At 40.0% G+C, this 22373-nt stretch overlaps 1 protein-coding gene across 1 annotated transcript in view; it reads right to left on the reverse strand.

The window, feature by feature from the left end:
* Positions 1-22373, reverse strand: part of LOC119722006 (exostosin-1a-like) — a 94518-nt gene that overhangs the window by 19655 nt on the left and 52490 nt on the right. Inside the window, 1 exon segment of the mRNA XM_038191981.1 lies at positions 13476-13571. Coding sequence (XP_038047909.1) covers positions 13476-13571 — 96 coding nt within the window.

Genomic DNA, 22373 nt, shown 5'->3' on the forward strand with positions numbered 1-22373 from the left:
GATTTCCTCAGGGGGGCTACTCCTATACTAAAGCATACAAAAATACATTGAAAAAATTAAATCTTTGCCCTGCCACATATGCGGCTTTATCCTTTAATTTAATGTAACAATCTGGTTGTACAGAACGCAAGCACGTAGGTTGTTTAAACTGTAAAGGCTAATTGCCAAACTACATTTTTTTTTAAACCAGTAGTTGTACTGTCTAGTGATTAATTGATCCACTGCTAAAATTAAAATACTTGAGATTTTAAGGGCAAAACTTGAAGGCTTGAAAAGCTGACAAATTACGTTTTTGTAACACAAGGGGTGTATAAAGGTTCCCCCAACTACAATTAGGACATAATGTGTGGATGTTTATGTAGTTTTTGGACCAACATTAAGTAGAGAGGCATACTGAGATACACATAAGCCAAAAAAGAGGTTCATTTATGCTTCTGAGCTGAATTGGGGTCAGTCAAAATTGTCTGCACATGCACAATGTGTGTCTAACACACACTGTCGCCCAATTTGGGGGTGTTTTTGCAGCTTTGATTTTTCATGAAAATGCCAGATACACAAGAATTGTATTTAATAATACATATCTTGAAGATGCACTCTTTCCTAAAAAAAATTAGAAAATTATATCACCTGAGCCACATGGTGCCCCCCCCCCCCCCCCCCTGTTTTGGGCCAATTTTAAGGTGGATTTGTGGCCGGGCCATATTGGGAGTCACCCAAATCAGGGAAGACATCTACAATTGTTCTTTCTTTCACACAAATGTCAATATTAGTAGTCAGAGATTACATTAAAATTGAAATAACAAAAAGTTAATGCACAGTTCAAAGATAAGGGGCCTTCAAAATTTGAAAAAATGCATGTGACATATCACGACGGATCATTTTTGACCCCCCTAAAATTAAGGTGTGAGGCATGATGGGTATTATTTTCCTATATTCCTGCTCTACAACAGCAGTTGTACCCATGTATCTCAAATCAGCTTCCAAATCAATTTCAATCTCAAGATATGGGTCCTTTAAGTCAGCGATTTATTCTATGAGCCAGTCAGTTGCCCCTTTTTTGGGCAAAGTTCAATGAACTTTGTGCTACACCTTAACGGAAAGCAATTTGAATTTTTGCTTTCGACCTAATCTATAGAACAACTAACAGAACCTTTCCACCAAGTCTGAACAAAATCTGTGACATACATGTATGGTGCCATGGCCCGTTGAATTGGCACAAAATGACCCAAATAAGAGTAATTTTGTAGCCCCATTTCATTTATTTTGAATAATTACAGGTTTTGCAGTTGCTCATACATTTCCCCATCTGCATTTTATTAGGCATGTTTAATAGTATATAATGCAAACAATGACAAGTGATCAAAGATCCACCAATCAGATGACGGGGATTTATTCAGGTGTTGTATAAATGATAATATTTGATATATCAAATATACTCAATATTTTAATGTTATATCGACCCCCCCCCCCCCCCCCCCCCGCCCCCAGAAGTGCGGATGGGGTCTACGAACATATACTTACCTGCAGAGTAATTTACTTAAGCATATTCCCCATAACGGCAAGAATTTACGCTAAGAGATTTCACAATAGCGCCCTCTCGTGTCCTTCCCATGATGCCCCACGGCATGTACATGTATGCCTTGTGAGCGTCCTCTGTTCTCGAGCGCTAAGTTAGAGCACTGAAACATTGAGGATAGTGGGGGGGGGGGGGGGGGGGTACGTCACTCTACTTACATGTACTTGTAGAGCAAGTTACTTATGCACAGACTAGAACCGTGGTGTAGGCGATGGGTCATGCGAGATGCTATTCTATATTACAGGGGCACGTGTTATATAAAGTGTAACCCCGGGCGGGCCCAGCTGCTTCACATGTGGGTGGACAATAAGGACATTAATCACGTGCAGTCAATAAGAGTACCATTGATGCAACGTCCTGTCTATTACAAGGAAAAACTTTAGGTCCCAAGACCTTGTCTTTCTTTGTGCAATACTGGTAATACAAGGTACCTGTACAGTGATCTGATATAATAAATATCTACACACTATTATAATGTGCAATGGGTTTAGCAATGAATCAGACTAAGGAGACTTGCCTATTCTAAGGAAGTCCCCTGCTGGAGAGGGTACTGTGGACATGATTAGGCACAGCTAGCAACCCTCAGCACTGCTCTCCCTGCTCTGCCCTCCGTCTGGAGAACCCACTTCAAGTACTCAGTGAAGGTGCTGGAGGTATTCCAACATGCTGCATGTGCGATGTCCTGTATATAGACACCCTTAAAGAAGGCTCAAGACGTGGAAGCCGCCATAACATCATGCGCACGGACTGATCCAATGGTCTCTGCTGTTGATGCATCTGCAGTCAATTCGATGGCAGTAACTAGCCAACAGGCAATCATGTTGCGGGAGGCCGGCCGGTGTCACATGAAAATTGGACTCATATGAAAATCGGACTCTTTTTCCCTTTTATTGGTTAAACCCTCTCACGTGACCGCCCCCTCTCCTAATTATCTATGCATGGGCATGCGCAAAACCACCAATGAGTCTGTATTTCATACAACCTAAATTCATGCTACACCGGTATGGCGGGGATGTCGCTAGAAATAGCTGCAAATGACCAATTCGAAGCATCTTTGTGCAGTTAATGCACCACTTTAGGGCCCTGACTGGACACCAAAATCTGTCATCAGGAACGGACGAGAAAGACTTGATGTCCGGGACAAAGATGTACAGAGGCGAAAAGCACTCCAACTGATTCTTATTAAAAAAAAACCTGTTTGAGGAATTAGACAGGCACCCCCAGTTCCCACCAGATATGCCTTGTCTCCACTGTAAGGAAATGCAGTTTGCTACGTCGTCTGGATGTAGCCACTGCTAGCAAAAGAGAAACCTTAATGGATAACTGCAACAAAGTTGAATTGCCCCTTGGTTCAAATGGGGTTTTGATAACCTGCATCGAGGGCGCAAAACAAACATCCCCCTGACTAGTTGGTTGAGACTCTGACTCTCTCACATGTTCCATCTGGGAAGCCTCCGTGAATAGCCGCTATGGCTGAACGATAGTTCTTAATCATGGCTGTAGTGAGGTTACTCTCAAATATAAGAAATTATACCAGAAAGTCTGCAACCCACTCTACAGAAGTATCGGGGGATGCAGGGATTTGTTTCTACACCATTTGTAAAAATGGCGCAGTCTACTGTTTTAATTTTTTTCTGGATGATGTTCTCCGACTGAAGGCTGTAATGGCCGCAGCTTGTTGAGAAAGGCCTCGTTGAGAAAAGGAGGGATTTCGTGAAAGTACCCAGCAAGTCAGGTGAAGTCCTGCGGTGCCGGGTGAAGGAGACCCGAGCTGGGCTGGAACAGGATATCCGCCCTCAGCGAAAGTACCACTGGTTGATGAACCAACTGTTAGCCTTGGGAACCACAGTTGGCGTGGCCAGAAGGGAGCTATTAGGAGTACCTTGCAGTCTTCTTGCTCCAGTTTGGTTAGTACCCGAGGGCTAGGGATGAGAAAGAACGGGGGAAAGGCGTATGCAAATAGGCTGTCCCACCACATCACCAGTGCATCCTTCTGCCAAGTGCACCAATCGGGGGCCCTGCACAGTAGATCGGTAATTGCCAGTGCATCCGTTTGCCACGTGCAGGGATCAGGTAATTTTTCCAAGAGGCAAACAGATCGACATGGTCAAGGTCGCCTGGCCCGCTACTGATACCTCAAAATGTCGGAGAGCGTTGGAGACTGCCAATATCTCGAGTACGTTTATGTGACCTAATCCCAGTGCTTCAACCTGGTAGGAACGTGGAGGTACCAGTAAACGTCCTTCAGGGGCCATATTCACAAAACTCAAACTTAAGAGAATACTTAATCACATTTAAATCTAAGCACCCTGCTAACTTAAGTGGGGCGCCTAATTTGGTATTCACGAAAGATCTAAGCACCCCACTTATCTTAGTGCTCAACTAAACTTAAGTATTCAAAGCAATCACTCTTGCTCATGCGCAACACATTTACGTCATAAATGTTCTTGTATGTGTATGTATTTTCCATGTCCATGAGGTTGTACCGCTAATACTTGAAGTGATGTACCGGTACGATGCAACGTGTTTCCCAAAAATGTCCTGCTGCAACACAAGGCTTGTCACCTGCCACACAGTGCATCACGCTTATGCTTATACTGCGCAATATTGGCCAGTTTCCCGTTGTGACTGGCATTGTGCATAGTGGTGTGCACGACCTGAGTTCTCCATTATCTTTAAGAATTATCAACCGTAAATAATTTTGACAATAAATAAGGCAAGTTTCATCACTTTTTGTGGCCATTTTTGTAGGCCTTTAGCTATCGCAGCGCAGTGAAGGACTGTAACAGTGCATGCCATTGGTTACATATTATCAATCGTATTCATGCCGCCGCCTCGAAAAAAAAAAAAATCTGTTTGAATGTTGTCGAACTACAATGCTAGGGCTGTCACACATTAACTTCACATAGGTATAGACTAAACTTGACACGTCCGACCACACATAGATTTAAGTCACAAAGTAATAGGGACACTTAGTGAAAATGTTTTATGAATACTGCTTAAATAGTAAGACTCGTCTAAGTCGCATATTGAAGTGGGGTGCATACGTTTTGATGACTTAAGTCGTTTCATGAATACGGCCCCACGTCTAACTCGGTCCCCCATTGGGTTGACTCTAGGATAACCTTGAGTGTATCCATAGAAAGTGTTTTGTTTGTATGAATAAATCTGATTGAGTTGTAACTAGATCTGAGGACACTGCTCCTACTGACGGGCTCCAATGGGCCAGCTGGCGGGAGGTCGTCCTGATTTGGGCAAGTCACCCACGCCAGAAAACCACGGCCGAGTCGGGGCCATTGGTGCCAGTATTAAGCCAAGTCTGTGCGGCGTGCACAGAGTATGTGGTTGCTGCGGCCTCGAAAATAAACTACAACAGATAGACTTCCGCGGATTGTGGCGGGGGATAACACATGACCGTGTGTTCTTACCCTGCTCTACTCTGGCGGTTGGGGACTTTTAGACTAGGCGATATTTCAAAAATTGTTACATGAAGAGGCATTTTCGAGTAGAGTTGGTTCAAGTAGTTGGTAACACAGCTATATTACCTAATTTCGGGATGCTGAATCTGAAAATGATGGTTACCAAGCTGGTTTTGTAGTGGAAATATGCCTAATTTGCATAAATCTTTAATGCCCATCATGTAATATATTTGTTCCCGTATTTGGTTATATTTTGTATTATTTTATTTTTGAAAAGTTGATTTTGGTGATTCTACTGACACTTCCTGACTTCAATAACATTTTCTAAAGCATATAAGTGACTGAATGATTATGCGGACATAGTAACAATCCAAAATGGCTACCCTAAAGTTGCACGCATTTACCTTGTCTCCAGATATTATCAAGTAGTCTTGCCAAACCTTAGTATCGATGAACTTAAACTCTATGGGAAAATCATGTGAACAAAGATAACATCTATATATATAAGAGAGAGTTTAACTCGGCCTCCGAGACGATGTTTGCTCATGAAAGGATCCCAGACCGCGGGCTCCCGCTGCGCCAAAATCGCTCCACGTCCGTGGAAAAATACGGAGGGTGTCTTCCGCCGGGTCGGACACTTCAGGTCATCCTGATTTTCCCGTACGGACCGGCGATCCTTTTCGTCTATTTTTCGTGACTGCATTTTTCACAGGAATTTGCCGTCGTGTGCGCTTTCACGTTGACTGCCTGGCCGCCCCCTGTGCTGGCTTTTCTGCGTGTCTAGACTGTGCGAGGTCAGCGAGGTCAACGTAGGGGTTTCGTTTACGTGTTCTACTCGGCCGTTCTGCAAAAGCGTTCACCAAATGGTGGATGGGGTGACCTTGGTAAAATATTTTTTCTCCATGGTGCGTGGCCACCGGGTGTCCCTATTCTTTCATATGCTTTGCTTGCCGCCCCTGCGCCGAGTGCAATGAATACTCAGAAGGACTATACATTAGTATGCCTTGCGCGGTCTGACCAATCGAAAGTCTACACTGCATAGTATTTCCGGGCTATGCAAAACTGTCGATGGCAACGCGTACTGCAGGCTGCTCCACACTCTGCAAACGAGGTTGGGTCTACGGTGCTCGCTATTTGAAGCGCAAGCATGTGACGTCACGTGATAGAGTGCTGTTGCTTCCATAATGTGTTTACAGCTCCATGCTTCCACCACCAAGGCTGAGCGTTGTGAGTTCGCTGCCCGCCACGTATAATTCAGTGTCGCGTTATAATTTCGGGGGCCTGTTTGGGGTCAACGAAGGATCGATGCATTGCTTCAAATATCGCGATCTTAAACGCAGTCACAAAAAAATCGACGAAAAAGTGTCCGACCCGGTGGAAGACACCCACATTTTTCCACGGACGTGAAGCCGCGGTCTCGGAACCTTTCAGAAGCAAACATTTCTCGCAGGCCGAGTAAAACTTGCTCTTATATATAGATGGTTGAACCAACTTGAATAAAAGTTGAATCGCAGACGGTCTCACAAATTGTAAGAATTAAGTTCAAGTTTACGTTTGTTGACGAGTCCAATACTGAAACTTAATTATGACCTTCCTCCATGATTCAGACCGTTTGTAATTTTATGGTAACACTCAACATTTTCATTTTAAATGACACCTTCACGTTTTATTGCATTATGATTTATTGTCAAACTGTACAACCAGCCTTCGCCTGTGTACTACAGTAACCTTTTCACTACGTTTCCAAATGCGACTGCCTCACAAAAAGCCAATTTAACAGACCAACGGCAACATTTACAGACAGTTGCCATGGTACATATAATTATCATGTGCGTAAATCGACGGGGGACAGGGAACCCCCCCCCCCCCCCCCCACACACACACACACACACACATTTTGAGGGGGGACATTGTTTGGTCTCCCCCCCCCCCCCCACACACACACTTTTTCTTCCCCGAATAAAAATATTGTAGCCTACAATAATGATTCTATTGCTCAGAATACATGAAGCTGATTCAATTACTCAAAACTCAAAACTTTCACAGATGATCTTTTGCTCAAATTGGTTTTAGTGATCAGAAATTGCCTCAGATCACACCACAGAAATTGCTATTCTTTAACTGCATGTCTCCCCAACTATATCCCCCATTTACATTTAACTCCACACATTTCCATCCCCAACACTACGCCCTACCCGATCTATGATCGGGTAAACCAGCTTGTTGTGATATAAAACGGGAAAAAAGGGGGTGTCCGTAAATTGTGGTAAAAAAATAGGCGAAGGGTTGCCTAATGCCTAACATGGGAGACTTGAATAAGTTCCAGGAAATTCCCAAAAATTTGGTAAGAAAATGTTTTGGTAAGAAAGTTTTTTGACATTGACATAATTATCGAAACAATGCCGAAACTCCTCAAAAACTGGTATGTCAGAATCTGATTCTGCAAGCACTGGCAATCAGAACGCAACGTCTCCAAGAAACAGTGATGCAAAGTCCACACAACAAAAGAAGGTAATAACCATGTTGTTCCTTTTTGAAGCCGACCAACTTCTTGGAAATTAACTAAGTAGGCAAGCAACTTAAAAACTTCTCCAGCTGCAGCTTCGATAGAATCAGTTCTACTGTGGTCAAATCTGTCATTTCTTTCATGTCACGACCTCTTGCTCACATTTTCAATCTATCTTGTCTTACAGGCCACGTCCCTCTGTATCTCTAAGTTGCCAAGGTAGTTCCTGTATTTAAAAATGGTGATTGCCAGGACATTCATAATTACAGACCTATTTCTGTTTTCCCTTCTTTCTCAAAAATTCTTGAACGACTTGTTCACAATCAACTTTCCAACTTCATCTAGAAATTTGATCTTCTGTTTGATCAACAATTTGGATTCCGCAGTAAATACACCACCGATATGGCAGTTATCCAACTTATTGATAACATTTCCACCTCCGTTTCCAATAAGTTACCAACTGCTGGTGTCTTTGATCTTTCTAAAGCTTTCGACACTATTGGCCACTCTATCGTTCTCTCAAAAGTTGAACTTTATGGCATTAGAGGTGTTGCTTGCCAGTGGTTCTCAGACTACTTAAGTACATGTAAAAGGTTTCAATACACAACTGTCAAAAGTTGTGACTACAGCTGGAGAGGTACAGCTGGAGAGGTACCACTTCTTTTTCTCTTGTATGTTAACAATCTGCACTATTCTCCTTCCCTCCTCTCCTTTATTCTTTTTGCAGACAACACCACCATAGTTGCTTCTGCTCCTGACTACTCTACCTTGATCAATATCTTGAACAAAAAACTTATGGAAGTATCATCTTGGTTCAAGGCCAACAAACTTTCATAGAACTCTAGAAAAACCAAATTCATGCTCTTCATGCTCTCCAGTTCTAATTGACGGCAGCTCCATCATTAAAACTCACTGCACTAAATTCCTTGGAGTTAATATTGATGACTGGATTCTAGGCGCACTTGGTAAAAATGCTAAACCCCACCCAGGTACCATGCATTCGTTCTTGGATAGCGTGCTGATGATACGCCGTGTTCAGTTTCAAGACGTTGAGGACTGTTATGATAATGCCAAACGCATGATACAGTGGAATTATAGCGTGCCAGGGAATTGTCTTTGATACGGTGCTGATACTAGCTCCATGGATATATCAGATGATAATTTACCGGCCGCTTCAAACTTTTCCTGGAAGATATAAAAGACCATTTTGACACTGAATATGAAGATTGTATGTATGAGTATAAAGGTAGAAATAACAGCTAATGAAATCAGAATTTCAATGTTGTTGTATTTTTAGCATGATAATGTCTAGTATGAAAACTTGGGACTCACAACAGTGTGTATGAGAGTCCCAAACCTTAAGGTATTGAAAACATGCAAAACAAGAAAATAGACTGGCACCTGAAACAACCAGTCCAACACAGCTTCAGTAATGCATCAGTCAACCATGCCAAAATTAGGAATTTAAGAAACATGTGGCATGAAAGGGGAAGTAGTCTCAATTTACTACACATTTCTCCATAGTCAAGCCACCGGACTATTGACACTGAATGAAGAGGTCAGTCTTTTCAAATAGTTGGACCATGGTTGGACATGTACCAGTCTTGTATTTAGCCCCATTTTGAAATCACTTGACTTCCCTCTCATGTGAAAAATATTGAAAAAAAGTCTCCTATAAAATCTAATTGAGTCTGCAAACTTGGTTGGTGAAATACTGAGGACATTTTCTTTGCCCCAGTGGAATTTTTGGAGAAATTTGCTGCCTAAACTGTGAGTAAAGTGGGTCTGATTTAGTTTTGCATGTTTCAGAGAACTCCAGAGCCCTGTCTGAATGATGTCAGATACATTAAGCTTTATTCTTTAATTTGTTATCTAATAAAGTTTATTCAGACATCGTGTTTGCATAAAACTGTATTAATTCAAAGCTTTCTGTGTCGTCACTTGCAATTGTCAAAGCTGCCCTGTGCCTTTTACGGCTTTGTACTGAGACTGAAGTGGATTTACAGGAATATGAACTTATGCTTCCGTCTAACTGTTTGACCCCAAAAACTAATTTTCTGATTTTGATTTCTTCTAATTCTGGTTCTGGCTATACAGACTGCGGATAGTGTCATAAAGAGGGTCAAAACTAGTGGGCAGTCTCCAGTCGGACTACTTCGTCAACGGCATAACCAACGCAACTCGAGACTACAACTACTCATCATTGGACAAGGAAGGACGAGCTAAAACCACTCAAAATTGCAAGATTAAGATTTTGGTGCATTTTTTAAGCAAAACGGCTACAAGTTTTCTAGGCCGGATTTACATTGCACGAAATTGCGATTGTCCTTCAACTTTTCCTGGACACCATGGAAAAGACCTACACATTTCTTCAGGATGTTGAGTTCTTGCCGATCAAGAATTTCTAGGACTGCATGCTGGGCACTTAAACCCAGGAACAAGATTGAGATATGAACTGTACTGCGAACCTCGTCAAAACAGTTGCTTCACCTGTGAAACATTAATTATATCGTTGCAACGTTTAAATTGTTACATGTAACATTACTAAGTGCAAACATTCTGTACTAGAAGAAAAATGGTTCTTAATTTTCGCCTAAACACTGTAAGAAATTATATAAGAAAATGCATAAAATTCTATTTTGAGAAACGGTGCAACATGCTGTATAAGAAACAAAAAAAGGTTGACCTCTTAACTTTCACGTAATCGTACGAATGATGCATAGAATTCAATTTGAGAAACGGTGTAAGGTCTATGAGAAAATTCTGTAAGAGAAAATAATACCTCCTCTCTCTTTATGTAACACAGTTTTTTCTCCACATTCTTTTTTGTTGTTATAATTTTCCTAAATGAAAACTTGTTTTATTTTGATTTTTTTTTGGGTTTCACCCTGATACCTACCTGTGTGCATTTCTCCCTCATTCTACACATAGGCCTACCTCCTTGTAATACTCCAAACTAGTTTACCGTATGCGTCATTCAAACATGATCTTTCCTCTATTATATCATATTATTTTAGTATTTCAACTTCTACTCATTACCATTTGTTCGTCCTTTTGTCCACTTGTTTGTTTAGGTTGTTTATTGGTTTGTTGGGGTGTTTGTTTGCTTGTTTGTTCGTTTGTGTGTCCGTTACATTTTTTCTGATCTGTAACGTGTACATATACATGTTGTACTTATTTACTATCATACTAAAAATGTATATTGTTCATTTGACTCTAAGGCATTCCCCTTACAAGCTTCGGCTTTTTGTGTATATGCCCCAACTGTTGTTTTTTTCTTCATGTAATTATTACAGTGTTTGTATGATTTGGAAATAAATGTTGAATTGAATTGAATTGAATTGAATAATCTTTTATTTTGGGGGATTTCCTTGAAGTTGTTGAAGTTCCCCACGTTAGGCAACCTTTCGCCTATTTTTTAGCCAAATTTATGGACACCTCATTTTTCCACCTGTTTTTCTCTTTGGCCTAAATATCATCAAGATGTTATCATTTTCACATAATGTCCCGTTTATTTTTGTTAAGGTAACTGTGCTAGTAATTCGCCTGTCAAATGTCAACCCCCCCCCCCCCCCTTGGGATTTGGTCACGGTTTTCATGCCCCAGGGTGGGGAATTTGGTCACTCAAATTACATTGTTAACACTGCCGTACTACATGGAAAGGCAATCACTAGTGCGCCCCACGTATGTATGTCGGGCATGGTTGGGGATTGTCACTTAAATTTTGCCCGAGCGGTGGAAATTTTGTCACTTCAAAAGTGACAATCCCCACATCTTGGGTGGGGCAGCCCAGGTGGGAGGGAAGTGATAGGCGCATAAGTAACTTTGTGAATTTGAAGCTCATCAATACCAACGTTGGTAGAGACCACTTGATGATATCTGAGGAAAAGTAAATGTGCGCAACCTAAGGGGTATAATAGTAGCCATTTTGGATTGTCCTCATAATCATCCAGTCACTTATATGCTTTAGAAAATGTTATTGAAGTCAGGAAGTGTAAATCTAATCTCCAAAATAAACTTTAAAAAAAATAAAATAACAACAAAATATGCCCAAATATGGGGGAAAATAAGTTACATGTACACGGCAGGTGTTAAAGATTTATATTGTATAGGCATATTTCCACTAAAACTTCAGCTTGGTAACAATCATTTTGGGATTCAGCACCCCTGAATTGGGTAAAATAGCCATGTTACCAACTTCTACTAAGAAATGCCTCTTCTTGCCCTAAATGAGCCCTTTTTTAAAATATCACCAAGACTATTTTAGAATAATCCTCTCTATAGCCTTCAATCGCTTCGCCTTGCAAGCAATCCTCCAATTACTTTGCAAAAACATCCTTTCCCGTTAGCGGGATGGTCTCGAATCTTTGCGATGGGAGGGACAGTACATTGTCAAGGTCGACACTCGTGCAAACTGATCGAGCACCTGAGTGACCAATTTAGTATGGACAGTGAAAAACAGCGGTCAACATTTCCGCTCCAACTGTCGAGTTATCTTCAAAACCCAAGTGTATGTGTATTAAATACTTTGAGAGGAGTAAGGATTGAAGAGATCAAACGCCTATCATGGTGGGAGGCCAAATTTAACTTTATTCAGAGTGTCTCAAACTTGCCGCGAGTCTCATAAATGTATGTGAAAGACCGCTTGAATGCTTTGGTCACTTCATCTGTCGCCAGCTTGTCCTTGCTGTGCCGGAGAGTGAGGGCGTCTCAAGAAAATCATCAAAATCCAGAGGGCAACAATAATAATCATATTCTCATTTGGAGAATAGTTGGCATTTGTCAGTAGATATAATCTTGTAAATGTAATCTATACATGTCTGATCTAAAGGAGGCATCAGGAACATCCTGTTGTTGCTTGTTGTACAATTTGTCCAGCGCTTGAAGATTTATATTCAGGCTTGGGTCCATCAGTGGAGGGTAGCTGTAAAACCCGATTCATGTCCCTTTGCACCAAACAAAATTATGTTTCTGCAATGGACGGCCGTTACATCTAGTGCAACTCCTTGATGTCATCAGATGTACCACTCGAATGCGAGGGTTGAGTTGACTCTGGCGAACGAGAGCCATCTGGCACGTCTGGAGGGTCATGCTGGAAGGAGATGGATGACTCAAGCCCACTGAAGCGTGAGGTTTAGTCCACTCAGGCTGCCCCGTGCTCGGAGATGGGACCGAGGGTGTAGTGACGCTCGGAACCAAGCCACGTTTACCCTGTCGACACTGTTTAGGCTTAGCTCTGGCACAGGAGAAATGTTTTGAAGGAACCTTTCCGAAGATTACCTTCTGTTTGGAAGTTCCATTTGGGTTGACCGGAGAAGGAGACCGATGGTCCCCTACACGGCCAGTGGAACTGCCAGCGCCAGTAGCTGGCAGTGGCTGGGGTAGTTGAGAGACTAGAGACGAGAGACTGCTGCCACAGTAGCGACTTTACCGCTAATGGCAGATTCGCCTAAGAACTCAGTCCGTCCCATAGTAGAGGAATTCACCCCAGTTTGTGACAGGCCGGCTCTCTCAAAACGCTTCATAACTATGAACTCAATAAAACAAAACTATAACTCTACTAATATTTCTTTTATCAAAAACTTCTGTTATGCCTAAGCGATAAGGGTTGCAGAAAAAGACTGGAAATACGGAGTGCATCTTTTTCACGTCCTACCCGACCTGCCGCTAACAGAAAAGAGGACGCTCACGAGGCATTTATGCCGCGGGGCACTACAGGTAGGAAAAACGAGGGCACTATTGTGCAAACTCTTAGTGCAAATACCAGCCGTAATGGGGAATATGCATACAAGTAAATTGCTCTACAGCTAAGTAAAGTGACGCAGACATGAGAATTTCTGATGTTGGCGTGTTGCACTTTGACTATAACTGCTTCATCATACTAATATCCCCTTATTTTCCGAATTACTGTCTTTAGATACATGTACATGTACAAACCTACTGCCTGTACAGTAGATAAACTTATTATGCTTACCTTTCTATCTCCTTCAACCACCGTAAGAGGTATGCTGATGGAAGGCCACTTTGTTTTGGAGGGGAGAGGTCGATCAACGTTCCACAAAATAACAATCTGTAGATATATTGAAAGACAGTCATTAGAAAAACAAAATAGAAATAGCCAAGAAAAACTAAAACATGAATGGGATACGGAAATGATGACAGAAAACAATGGCAAATTAATGAACTCACTTTATAAAAACGCGATAGCATCCTAAAATCCAAAAGATTAAGAATGACCAGTACACATGGCTGAAAAATGCAAAATTTATGCAATTTTTCACAACCTCAAATTCTTTTAAAGTGGACATCAATAATTTTCATACCAGTGGTGTTCCAGTTAGATGGAATACAGTAAAGTGTAGTTTTTCGTCTTAAAAAAAATGGGGGTTTTGAGGGCTAAAATTATGGATTTTGGGTAGTCGTTTAGGCACCTTGTTTTTTTTACATACAAAATGCAAACTAGAGTTATTGTGAGCTTTTGCTTTGAAGGTGCAGAGAATGGTTCAAATGTTATGCCCAAAACCTTTTTATTACAAGAGATTACAAGTTTCTTTTATGTTCTAACTTAAAGATGGGCACACAGATTTTTTGGCAATGCCTTTAACCCGTAACACGATATGGAATTTCCTGTACACTGTACTAATCCTGCATTTTTTTTTTTTAGATTAGATTTAGATTTCTTTATTGTCATGCTCAAAATTACATGAAAATTGATTTCCCAGTGTACAATTAAAAATATGTATACATACAATAATTCAAATAATACACAAAACACGACGAGACCAAAATATATCATAACATAGAAAAAAAAAGTTACTACTATACAATCATAAACACTCTAGGAGCAGTAAAGTAGGATTTCGGGCTGTGGGGTGATAAGGAAATGAGGAAATAGGACGGGACAGGATGAAAACAGCTTGGTCTGGCAATGTACAAAATGTATAGGGTAGGGTATGATTGAGGGGTAGAGGAGGGTGAGAAGGGAAAGGGGGAGCATGAAAAGAGAGGGTAGGATAAGGGAAACATTGGAACAGGGTAGGGCAGTGTAGGGAGGGGCGGGGCTGAGTAGAGTTGGGTATGGAATCACTGAGTTATAAAGACAAACAGCTAAAAGCCACTTATCTAGGGCATTTGAATGAAATAAAAACCACAAGCGTAGGGATAAAAACTATCTGGTGAACGTTGAGTTAAAAATCTGAATAGCCCATGGTAAAAATGAAGATTTGCATCTGTTTGTTTTCAGACTTCATTTGTAAGTTGAGGGGGTGACTTGTATCCGAGAGAATGCTGTTAAATTTGGTGATAAGATGATTCTTTGCTAAATGTTGGATGTCTTCAACAATTATCTTCATAGCTTGCTTGTCGATGCGTTCAAGTTTTTTTCCGATTGCACAAAGTAAGTGAGTTGAACCAAGATATACAACAAAAGATAACAGTCGACTGGATGGTGCTCTGATAAAACAGTTTTTAAATCTGACAATTCACATTAAAAGATTTTAAAAATAAAGCCGTTGATTTGCTTTTTTTCTGAATCCCAATTGTGTTTGCATTCCAATTTAACTTGTCATCCACAACATAAACGTTCCCAAGTATTTAAACACATCAACAATTTCAACATCTGTGTTGTCAATTTTAACCGATTCCTTCATGTTTTTCGTTTTCCTGAAATCAAATATCATCTCTTTGGTTTTCTGTACATTTAAAATCATGTGATTTCTGTCGCACCACTCCACAATTCTATTTATTTCACACCTATACTCCACCTCAGAGTTATCGGTGATCAGCCCAGATAAGGCGGTGTCATCAGCATATTTTGTCATAACACATGATCTACTTTCAGGACAAAAATCACTAGTGTGCGGCGTGATATTTTATAGACCAACAATGAGCATGATGAGCAAGATGACATATACTTTGTGAAGAAAGTGTATTAGAGGAAAATGCAAATCCAACATTTTTTTCTGATGAAATCCCCAATCTAATGATACAAAAATAGTTGTGCTCAGTACAGCAATATGCAAGTTATGATTTTTTGAAAATCACTGAAAATATCAGATAAAACTGCCACGGTTGCTTATCACTGTAACTGCACATACACACAACACACTGATGTATATCAAAGTGAACAGTTTTGATTTGACATTCTCTGGATGTTTGCACTGATTTATTAGAGAGAGGAAAAGCAGTAGCACCAACATTGAGACGGACTGTTTCCTTCAATTCTACATTATTCATGGTTTCTTAAATTCTATATGTTGATTCAATGTACACTGTACATGTGAACATTGTATGCAACCAAAATTGTAAATGAAAATTCAAATCAGCCTTACAAAAGACTAATACATACCGATACATATGTAGACATTACATGACAATACAGTCATTTCAATGCGAGTACAACATTATAAATTCCTGTGATTCTTTTTTAATCATTGGATGAATAAATCGAATGTTATCTTAATAGGGCCTACATGTCGTAAGAATACATATGAAATATGAAATTTTTGTGCTAAGTGAAGCATACATTGATGTTAAGAGAAAATAAAACAATCTTTTATAGATAATCTTACAAATAATCTACAGCTACACCTGTTCGATGAACAGGACATAGGCTTTTTCGCATTTTTGGGGGCGGGTTTATATATTAGAAATATCTATTTGGAAATTCATAAATAAAAATTGTAAAGAAGTCAACCGATTACGTCATTATGGTGTCACTTCGGATTTTGCCTACAAATAACATTATCTGAGTTCACGCCAAGTTTTATGACGATCCAAGCAGCCCTTGTGTATGACAACAATGTCATCTTTAATTAGTAAAGTTCACGATCAAATTTGTCCAAAAAGGCAAAAACGGAGAAGTGAGCAGAAATCATTTAACCCTTATTACACTGAATTAACCAAGAATCTGCTAATTGAATTGAAGCTTTACTTATGGTTAAAATTTAAATTCACGAGTGACATTTCACCTTTTACTGATTCTGTTTCAGAAAGGCTCTACAATTTCAATAATTGAGACTTTTATTACATAGGCCTACATGTGTAGGCCTCTGAAGAAAAGTCTCAATTATTGAAATTGTTTAAAATATATATTGAACTTTAAACAGGGAACGTTTACAAATTGAGTTAAACTTCTCATCACGGTTTTTGTTGACAGTGTTGAGTGTTCTTCATCATGTCTCACATTTTACTTTCCAAAGTTTGCATTATCATCAGAAGAAATACTGAAACATCCCAATAGAGCAGCCGAAATGGACACTTCAAAATTAAATTACATCACATTAATCAAATGTAATAGTAAAAGATATGTTGTGAAATTATGAGTGACAGGCAATGTTTTACGTGTAAGTAAAAATAATTTCTTTTGCTAAATTAATACATGTACATTGATATTGTGATTGTTGTAAAACAAATTAGACGGAAAACGGAAAGTTTGATAAGCATATTGTGAAGGATAACGGTTCCACAAATTATTTTGTTATTGTTTTGAAATAAAAACAAGTCATGTGTGTTTACAAACACAAATGCCCCGCAACCGTGACTGTTCCCATGACATAACACCACTCTGTTAACATCAATGTACATACATGTATGTACATGTATAGTCGGACTCCCTATTATCGCGGCATCCCTATTATCGCGGCATCCCTATTATCGCGGCATGGGAAATTTCTCATTTTGCGTTGCCAAAACTCTTTCAAGTGGCGATTTTTATCCAGTTCACCAGTCATCAAGGATTTTCTACCAAGTTGTATAAAAAGGACGATTAAAAAATGATGTGTCTTTCGGGACTTTTAACGATTTTAATAAATATTAACATTTTCCAAAACTTGCAAAATTTTCCCTCACCGTGTCTGCTAAAGGGTACCGTTTATATTTTAACATTAATCTTTAATTGTGCTCTGTCCATGAAAGTTCCATTGTCTGGTTACCATTCTTCAGCTGCAATTGTAAAATGAAGTCGAATGACTATATTTGCAGCGCGAAACCGTAACAACTTTTACGGGATCAAAATAAGCACCGCGCGTTAGCGAAAATAAAACGGCACACCGTGTAAAGTGAATGGCGCCCTCAATCGCCGATCAGTAGACTTGCCTCAGGGATTTGCGTTCTCCTTTCGGGGGAAGGGCAGGGTCTTAAGAAATCATCCTGCAGAAATATGGTCTGTAATCAACTTGAATGTTACAGGGAAAATATCAGACTTTATTTAGGGGATGTTTTGGTCAAACATTAACTATGAATAAAAAAGTTGGGATCATTTTAAAAACCACTTCCCACATACCGCGATAATAGGGAGTCCACCTCCGTTCGCACACTCCGCACATGTCTATTTTCACAGGCATCGTACACGGAATAAACCACACCACCGTCGGATTTTGTTATATTAAGGAAGACTTATACTACACAAAAGGCATTACAATTCAGGAAGGTTAGTGGGCAATCTCTATTCCGAACGAGAAAAGTGATAAGTACCGCGATAATAGGGCAACCCATCCTACTTGGGTCACATGGAACGTTCATTGACATCATTATATAGTGTTTTCTGTAGGTTTTATATGAATTAATCCCTATGATCTCAGAATAAATACAAGATTTCTATTGTTTTAGCCACTGTGACCTTGACCCTTGACCTTTCGGCCTCAAATGCAATAGGCTTCTTAGGATTACCAAGAACAATCCAAAAACCAAATTTGAAGTTATGTTAAGTATTTCTCAAGTTATCGTGCTGACAAGATTTGTCAGGACACAAACACCCACACACACACTGAAATTTGTATCCTTGTGGAGTCATTTCTTTGTTCTCATGTAGTAAAGTTTTCAAGTTTGAAAGTGAAGTTTCAAAACGCTCTTATTTTTACCAGAATTAATTTCTATGGCTGAAATTTGGACTTAATATCCATTTTCTAAAACTCTTCCATTTGCGACGGATCAACCCACCTTGGAAATTCCTAGTTTTTGAGTAAAATCCACATATCTATTTCGTGAAAACCTTGTGGAGATGTAGTCATCTATAGAAATTGCCCTGTGGAGATGCTTACAATCTTTTGTTCCCTATTGTGTGCACGTCTCCAGAGGGCACGGTGTATCAGATCAAACACACACACACCCACCCACACACCCACCCACGGAAGGACAAAGCAGAAACAGTACATGTATGTCCCTTCGGCTTAGCCACAGGGCATAAAAATGTTGACGGGTGATTGTGAGTATAATCAGTGTTTGAAAAGATGAAAGAAATGTCGCACTCAAATCTCTTTAATAATTCAACAAATTGAACAGAAGTGTACGTTTGGAAGATTGTAAAATTTGTAATAACCACCGATCAGCAGAGATTCTCGTGCTTGAAAAATCGTTGAAAAAGATGTATTTTTGTATCAAATTAAATCTCATTAAAAATCAAATTAATGTTTTTTATAATGACTCTAGGTTAATTTTCCTCCATACCACGTGTTGGACTACGTTCATACAGACTTTTGAGCCAATCAGTCAGAAAGTTTTCTTAATAGAAAACTTTAAAAAATGTAAATTCATGATGACGTCACATGCCCCGTGATGACGTCATCATGACAATACTTGGCAGTGTTCATTATTTTATTGTGGTTTTAGCAGTGTTGAGTCGAGTACTTTTTTCCAAGTACCGAGTACTGCCGAGTAACTAGATTGCCGAGTACGAGTACTTCCAAGTACAAGAACAGGTCTCTCAGTGAGAGTACTTGAACGTCCGAATACAAGTATGAGGACGAGTACGAGTACGAGTACTTCCGAGTACAAGTACGAGTACGAGTACTTGCATTCCGAGTACGAGTACGAGTACTTGTATTTCCGAATACGGCATCGGGTATATTGTGCTTGAAGCCTAAAATTATGTGTACTGTTAATCACTTTGTAAGCTTTTTCAATTTTTTAAAGTTAATTTGTTTTTTAAATCGGCAACAGCAGTCTCAAATCAATGTACATGTATTTTCCAAGGAAATGCTACACAGCCGAGATACAGACATGAATGTTTAGGTCAACTGTCATTTAATAAAATTAATCTATACAGTGTTGTGCATTTAATTTTTATTATTATTGTTGATGTATTTTTGGGTCCTTTGATCCTCAGACTAAAAAAAAACGGCAAGTACAACAAGCATTCAAATGGCCGAGAAAATAATTCTTTATTTCTACTTAGTTTCAACCTCTGTTCTTAGCGTTCTTACAAATGCAGGGTGTTTTCTTCTGCATATGCTTGATAAAGTTCCGCATATGCAGGATGAAGTTCAAAAATGAAGTTCGAAGTTGTCCCATATGTTTCTGATATGCGAACAGCTCCTCAGCTTTTACCCAAACTTCACAACAGAGAACACAGACGACATGATACATGTATTTTGAGGCTCTTTGTACAATTATACAATTTGGGTACAAAAAAAGTGACTGAAGTGCCACACAGGCAAGCGTAAGCATACACGTACAAAAGTACATGCAACTAGCCCCATAAATGTGGCCAATTTACTGGACTACCTCCGTAAATAAAGGCCACATTTCCACTATGTACAAAAACATGTCGAACTTTGTCAAATTTTGGTTTTCACATTTAGGCTTAGTTTGTAGTTTATTTTTGCTTTAGAAGCATATTAACCCTCTTTATAGGCTAATCAGAAAGTGCTGCCTTTTTCAGATGTCTATTTTTCGTGAAAGGATAACGATAATGAAATGATAACGCCATCTCAGTTTTTAACTACATGTATAACACATCCCGGTCTACAAACATACCGAGTTTCAACCCAATCCGACTTACAGTTCTTTAGATATAGGGTCTTAAAGTTTGCACATTCAAGATGATGTCATGTGACCCATGATGACGTAATCATGATGTCACCTGGCAGTGCTCATTATTATTTCATTGTGGTTTTAGTCTAAACCAAGTTTGAAGCCAATCGGATGAATAAAAGTCTTAAATTTTGTAAGCAGAATAAAATTGTAAATATTGATGGTTGCTGAAGTTCAAAGTTGTCCCATATGTTTCTGAAATGCGAACAGCACAAAACATGCACGCTGCACTGTGGGGTTTCACACTATCATAGACAAATTCCCTGTGATCCTTGAACCCAAACTTCACAACAGTGGACACAGACGACATGATACATGTATTTTGGGGTTCTTTGCACAAACAACGTATACCATTTGGGTACAAAAAAAGTGAAAAGTGCCACACGGGCAAGCGTATAAGCGAACGTCAACGTTATACGTACACGTACAAAAGTACATGCAAAAAAAAAACACAGCATTCGCGTTTTTTTGGTGTCCACGTATTTTAGTCTGCTTCCCCATCCATAGGCCTCTGTTAAAGGCTAGGGTGCCGTGGACCTGCTGCCGTAACCAGACTAGGCGCCGTTTTGCATACCTCAGCTTCGGCTGTGTCTCTTTCTCCATTCATGCAGATTGGCTATGTGGCTTGACCCGTATTATAGGACCGAAACCGGGGTTCAGAAAACGGCTTTGCTCAAAGCACCCAAGTTAATCGTATGCCCATTTTGAGGAACACCTCGGCGTACGGTGTGTACAATGATTGGTCATTGTACCCACATACGGCAAATGGGTCATTGTGCGTAATTGGCTCAGACCCAGTCAGATCCATATACAGACCCAGTCAGAGCCAGCTGTTACCGTAATTTTCGGAATATAAGCCGTGCGGCGTATAAGCCGCAGCGCGCAAAAATCTGCAAATTAAGATTTGAAGTCGGCGTATAAGCCGCACCGGCGTATAAGCCGCAGCGACGGCAACAGTTTCAATTTTGTAAGGCCTCCAAATTCTAGTGAAAATGCTCTGAACCAGTTCCATTTACACTACAGAAGCTATAAAAGGGCCACAAAAGTTGTATCAAATCATTTACAATCGATACTTGCACAAACAAATGTGGAAATTGATGATGAGAAATAAACACCGGGAATTGCTGCCGGCTGCCCCGTCCGGTTCCCGGCCGAAAAAGTTAGTCCATCGCCCGGCGCGGCAGCCTGCGCCGCGTCGGCTGCAGCACGTGAGAGAGTATGCAACCCACCGTGATTTTCCCCCATTGCGTGTGTTGTCTGACTGGAGCGCTACGTACAAATCTTGCTTTGTGGCAACAGATGCTGATTTGTTTTGTCCTAAGAATATACAGGTCCGTTTTTACATGTATCTCAAAACTTATCAAATTTTTGTGATTACTAACGAGCAGTATTCAAGTTTCGATCGTAACTTTCTTCAAAAAATAGTCAAAAAGATGCTGCCATTTTCATGGACGAATCCATTAATTTTGTAAGGGGTGATTTAGTCCCTGTTTTGAGGTTTTCATCGTTTCTTGAATACATTTCAAGTACAAAAATTATATTGTGACGTTGAACAACTGATTATCGCATAAAGAAATGTTTCGGACACCATAAAAAGTATTAGTCATCTTTTTTCTCTTTTTTTTAAACAGCAAAAATGTTGGTAATTATTGTTTCCAAGAAAGTACACCCCTATATTACCACAAATGGTGTGGTCCGCTGGGGAAAGTATGCAGCGCTAGCAGCACTATAATCACATACGGCTTGTTGCAAGCGTCGATTGAAGACAGCTTTCACCGTACTTTTTACCCCTCGGCACCTTTACATGGCACGTGGTTTCGGTTCGTTGATGACTTTCTTAATTGATAATTCATTTCAGCAACATATCTCTTCTTATACCGGTACATTAAATACACATGTGAATTTCATTTTTATTCTTCAAGGCTCGGCGTATAAGCTGCCCTGTGTATAAGCCGCAGTAAACATTTTCATGGGCAAAATCAACGTATAAGCCGCGGCTTATATTCCGAAAATTACGGTAATTGTGTTTGTCCGGACTTGCGTAGAGTAGAGAAAATTTCGA

This window comes from Patiria miniata, unplaced genomic scaffold (genome assembly GCF_015706575.1).
Source record: "Patiria miniata isolate m_02_andy unplaced genomic scaffold, ASM1570657v1 HiC_scaffold_14, whole genome shotgun sequence".
In the NCBI taxonomy this organism is placed as follows: Eukaryota; Metazoa; Echinodermata; class Asteroidea; order Valvatida; family Asterinidae; genus Patiria; species Patiria miniata.